At 42.0% G+C, this 5506-nt stretch overlaps 1 protein-coding gene across 1 annotated transcript in view; it reads right to left on the bottom strand.

The window, feature by feature from the left end:
* The window catches only part of EGF (epidermal growth factor), a 57304-nt gene that overhangs the window by 10234 nt on the left and 41564 nt on the right, over positions 1-5506 (bottom strand). The window contains exons 20-22 of the mRNA XM_057370729.1: positions 4821-4934; positions 2703-2853; positions 3-150 (exon numbers count right to left, since the gene is read on the bottom strand). Coding sequence (XP_057226712.1) covers positions 3-150; positions 2703-2853; positions 4821-4934 — 413 coding nt within the window. The remainder of the gene's footprint in view (positions 1-2; positions 151-2702; positions 2854-4820; positions 4935-5506) is intronic.

Raw genomic sequence — 5506 nt, 5'->3', positions numbered from 1 at the left:
GCCAGGATGCCCAGCAGCAGCAGCAGGCCCAGCGCGGTGGCGCAGGCGATGATGGCGATGTTCCGCACCTTGGCTCTCTCGGCGCTCCGCTGCTCCCACCACTCCAGGTCGCTGAACTGGCACCGCTCGCCCACGTAGCCCGTCACGCAGCTGCCAAGGCAAGAGGGCACACGCTGAGAAGGTGGCAGGGACAGCCACTGACCGCCACCGCAGTGGCCATGCGTGTCAGGTCACCGCCGATCGCCGCTACAGAAACGTCGGGTCAAGTTTAGCAGCGGGGAAGACAAAATTATTTTAAAGGAATGCTGTCTAAGCCCGAAAAATTCAATTTTTAAAATATTTTTCTTTTTTTTTTCCTGTACAGTAGTTTTTTACTGTTGTTGAATCGCCTATAGAATTATACAGAGAAAGTGTAATTACCAGATTCCTATGGGTAAAAAGTAGAAAAAAATATTTCTTAAATCCTGTAAATCCTGCTGTGTGATTAGTGTTTCCCTAGGATTTTCCATTTAACTTCTTTAAGCAGCAAGGTTCCCTTCCTTTAAAGTAGGCAGTACAGGACTGACTCATGTTTTCAGAGTGATTTGGTTAAGAGTCAAATTTTAGTCTGAATCTTTACTTTAAAATGAAAGATGAATGAAAACATTTTTAAAACCCATGCATAAGGGTTAGGAATATCTTCAAAACTTACTTTTCATATAAGCTTCTTCTGTAGCCAATCTTTGGTTGGTTTTACCACTGTAAAACCCAGCACAGAAATAGCCTATCGATGCATGAAACACTAAAATCAAAATTACTAGGAAGTCAGAAATGCATCAAAAAAGAAGCCCAGCCTACTTTTACTGTGCAAGGCAAGACACATAAATAATAAATGGAAAGAATGAAAAGTCTACTCAATTCATAACAAACCCTCAGCAATGATGTTCTCCTCAGCTTGCAGGCTCAACTCATCACAGTTCTAATTGGTCTAATTTTACTCAAGTCCAAGAGATTGTCAAATGAGGAAAAGAAGCAGGATTTGACCTGCAGCATCTTTTACCCAATGCCATGAAAACATTATATCAGCGTTCATTATTAAATCAGGCACAAGCACTTTCATTCTGTCGCAATTTAGAATGCATGTGTGCTGGAAGGCWGAAAAAAATGCTAATTTTTTAATGTTAAGTTACAATGAATTTCAAACACGCTGGAAGATCTGCTTTCAAGYGTAAGATCTTTTATTAATTAAAATACAAATCACATTTGGTATGTGATTTTTTCTGGATAACATTTTCCCATTCCTTGCCKTTGCTGGTTAATATATTAGAGCCCRCATGAATGAATGCTGCCATCTAGTGAGAATTCAGCACGAACAGAATCCAGTAAGGTCTGGGCACAAACCCTGGCTCCAGCAGCGTGTCCAAGCATCACTGCTCCCTAATTTTTTAACTGCTTCCACTGCCAAAATTGAAAAATATGTACAGCTGAATTCTCATTATGCACTAACACCTAACAAATAAAAGAAAAAAAAAATGTAATCCCAATTGAAAGCACTGCAGGTTTGGACTCTAGTTTCAAGAGAAGAAACTTCTGAGGAGAAAATAGATAGTTTACAACGCTTCTGAAAATTACACTAAAAATTCAAAACAAGTACCAGAGAYGACTAAGAGTCTAAGAGTCTATCTCCTGTAAATGTCTTTGCCCAAGAGCTTTGCTGAGCTGAAGAAATCCACAGCACAAATTGTCCACTTCATTCCCATATTTGCACGTGAGACACAATCCTCTCATATTCTCACTGAGGTTCTGTAGGCAGGGCAGACCACTCAAATTTCAAAATAGGAAAGCCTGAAACACAGAGAGAGATTTGCCTACCCTGGAACGGCATCCACCCCCTGCACAGGTTCCACTCAMCACCTGAGACCCCAGGGGAGGAGGCAGACGCTGAATTTGTCCCATTGGAAAGATTTTATGCTTGATTTTGAAGAAAGATTCTGAGTACAGATTCAAGTGTAATCAGGCTGCACACTTCAATGGCAGCACTAAATGTTTTGARTAAATGATTACCCCAGGGGACTAGGTTGTCACATTGACCAAACCAAAGCTGATTTCTGGAGAGACATGATTCTCCTTGTTTTTATCTGYACCTGCATTTGGGGAATCCAGAATTAGGCTTCACAAAAATATTGACAGGTGAAGCAGGTCTCGATTTTGAGGTGTCATTGCAACTCTTCCTGTTTTTAAGAGGGTAATTGCATCTTATCCTTTTCTGCCTTTCTGTAATGGAAGATACTGACACCAGAAGACTGCTCCCTGTCTCCAGTCAGAGAAGACAAGGCAAAGGTGTCCTCTTCCATCCCAGTGAATGCTGCACATGAACAGCAAGGCCACCAGGGAGGTACAAGTCAGCATGATGTGTACAGGAGAGACAGCAAGCCACGAGCACTAAGTCATTTAACAACTCACCTGCCATTTCTAAGGCAAAGAATCAAGCGCTTAGGGAACAAATCCAATCCTTAATTAATTGCAATGGGTGTGAATGGAGTGGCCATGTACCAAAAATTACACTGATCACTTAGAGGAAAGAGGAGATTCTAAGGCTGATGAGTGACACAAGTGATAAACRGAACATTTATGGACAAACCCTTCACTCCCTGCAATTAACTGAGGGTGACACTCCAAGGGTGCCATCCGTCAGTGCAGAAAATACAGATTGCTGTACTTACTTGCAGGCRTAGTCTTGTAGATCAGAAACATAATTGCACACTCCACCATGGAGGCAGTAGGACTCRTAGGAAGGAGGACATCCTATAATATCACCCTGCACAGCATTTTTAGGGTGTTCATTGCTGACAGCAGTTGGGGGAACAGCAGATTCTGAAACAGAGGATTTCACAAGGGCATTTCAAACTTTTGGTCTCACTGGCAACATTATCTTATGAAARAGCTCCAGAACTTCAAGGCATGAAAATAGGTAAAAATATCTAATTTCTATTAATTACYTGTGTTCTACCTATTTACTTACGTTGTTATCAAATTTAGGCAAACAGAAAGTTWGATCAAGTCACTAAATGTGCTTGATTTTAGATTTACAGTGGAAGACCCACAGTTTCATGAGTTTAGATGTGTGAGCCCAGCTCTGAAGAAAAACTGCACCAACTGTCTAGGTGCTTACACTTAAATGATTTTTGCCACTTATGCAGCTTTGTCATATGGCAAATCTTTACAATGCATAAATTACCAGAGTCAGYGGTAGAGGTGAAAGGTGACTACTTCATGCACTTGGATCTCAAGTAGATTCTCAGTAGTTTTCACAAGCAACTCGTCATTCTTATGCAGATTATTCCTACTCTGCTGCCATCCAGTTGATTGCATCGTGTGTGATGGCAGATCACATTTTTTRTTGTTTCAGGCTAGCTCAGGTACAGGCAGCAGCATCACTGGGGGAGCAGGGAACCTCATTGACTCAGTTTTCAAAGGGTTCTGTAGCCTGCTCTGAATCACAAACACTGCCACCTACACAGCAGTCCAAACTATCTAAAGGTAGCACTGATATCTCTGCACAGCATGACCACAGTGCAGACATGCCCTTACAGAAAAGGAGCATTTTCTTGCCTACTTTGATGCTGCAGCAAATCTGTAGGTCAGAACAAAACAGCTACATGGCAAAGAATTTCCAGCARTATGGATTAGCAGAGACACGCCTAATCATTCTCATACAATTATGGGATCAGTTGTATGACTCACACCAGTTTTATTGCAACATGACCTTCACTGACATTTGGGGTTTAAAATTTCATTTGCAGGAGAGCTGCCATGGCAAAGAGCCTGAATGGAAAGGGATGAGTGATTAAAGCGAACACCAGGTGTGTGTGCATTCTGCAAAGAAAATTTCATCTTGCTGAAAGAGCTTATTAGGCAAAGAACTAAAACAGTGTGTTAACACTTATGAAACATGGGGTCAGACTGACAGATGAAGGACTAGAAAACATTACTTCCAAGTCATGCATCATTTAAAATCATCATTTCCTGAGTGACACCTGAAACTACTGAGATTAAGTAACTGAATTGGGAGTGTTAATTTAAATAGAACATCCTAGTAAGTGTTCTGWTTAAGAAAGCCATCATTTCCTTGTTTGTCTGAAGAAACTCTGTGGCAATCACACAATGCCCCTCCATCGTCAGAAAGTCACTCAACCTGGAGTAAAATCCACCCTGACCAAGAGGGCCAACACAAAATAAMATAATAAGTCACTCTTATTTTCAGAGAATGCTGCTGTCACTTTGAGGCACTAAAATGAGGGTTGGATAGTCACTGGTGCTGAACCCTCAGCAGTTCCCCTCAGCAAATTGGCAATCAGATTTTTTTGAGAGTTTCAGAGCCCTTTTGAACAGTTAGTGGCCGGAACTGAAAAGCAAGTTTATTCTGAAGAATCAAGTGGCACTTAAATTATGTGCATTTCCTGTGCTAGCCTTCTGCAGAGGAACAGAAGGCACAGTGAGTTGGAAAAATGGCACAGACTGAAATTACCCCCAAAATGTTACTTCCAAATAGCATTTACTTCTGCTGTGGATTGTAAATGACATTAGATAGATTTGCTGTTACATTTTGACAGTAAAAATTAACATTGAACATTAATGTAGATATTTCCCAGCTAAACTCAGACCTACTCTCCTTAGTCCACTTCAAAGCAGCCTACTAAAGGCAGTGCTAAATGAATCCATAAACTGGACAGGATGCTACTGTACRGTGATCCTTTAGTTCCCAGGTATAACCATTTATCTAAGAACACAGTTCTTAATTTAGAGCCACTTTGTTCTATTTGCTCACTCGGTTTACTCACTGCAGCCGATGCCCATTCCATGGTCAGCACACGARCAAGTGAAGCTTCCGTCTGTGTTTGTGCAGGTCATGTTCTCTCCACAGGTGTGGGACCCCGTCTGGCACTCATCAATATCTGTCACCCAAAAAGGCTGCAGTCAGAAGGATGAAATTCCTCAGGGCATCRGTTAAAAGGGCAGCAGTGGCAGCACTGAAGTAGGGAAAAACACCAAAAACACCAAAACACCAAACTCTCCCTCTGCAAAAACGCCTTCATGGAAAACCTTATGGAAAAACCACCAGGCACACTTCCTATAGCAAGGGCATGCTGTGCTGCTGCAAAAACTCTCCATGGGTAGARAGAGGGAAAGGCTTCCCCAGGAAATGTAACAAGCACAGCAGAGTTGAAGAGGACACCTATCTGCACCAGGTATTCTCCTGGCATTCCTAGGCACCCCTGGCACCCTGGATTCACATGCTGCCAATCCTGCAGTAACACAGCAGAAGGGTTTGGGAGTGGGGAGCTGCCCACCCCTGTACCACCCGCCTAGTTCTGCCTGAACAAAAAGTTAAGGCAGAAGAAAAGGGCCTAGAAACCTACAGGTTAATTCAGTTTGCATGAAATGATTGCTTAAACTGCTGGGAATTTTTCTACAGGAAAATTACCAGGATCTGGTTCAAAACTGGTATAGAAAATTCAGAAATTAA

Source organism: Malurus melanocephalus, unplaced genomic scaffold, assembly GCF_030028575.1.
Source record: "Malurus melanocephalus ecotype Western Australia unplaced genomic scaffold, MMel_1.1 scaffold_131, whole genome shotgun sequence".
Classification (NCBI taxonomy): Eukaryota; Metazoa; Chordata; class Aves; order Passeriformes; family Maluridae; genus Malurus; species Malurus melanocephalus.
The sequence above is the reverse complement of the archived record's forward strand: the minus strand, read 5'-3'. Positions and strand labels throughout refer to the sequence as shown.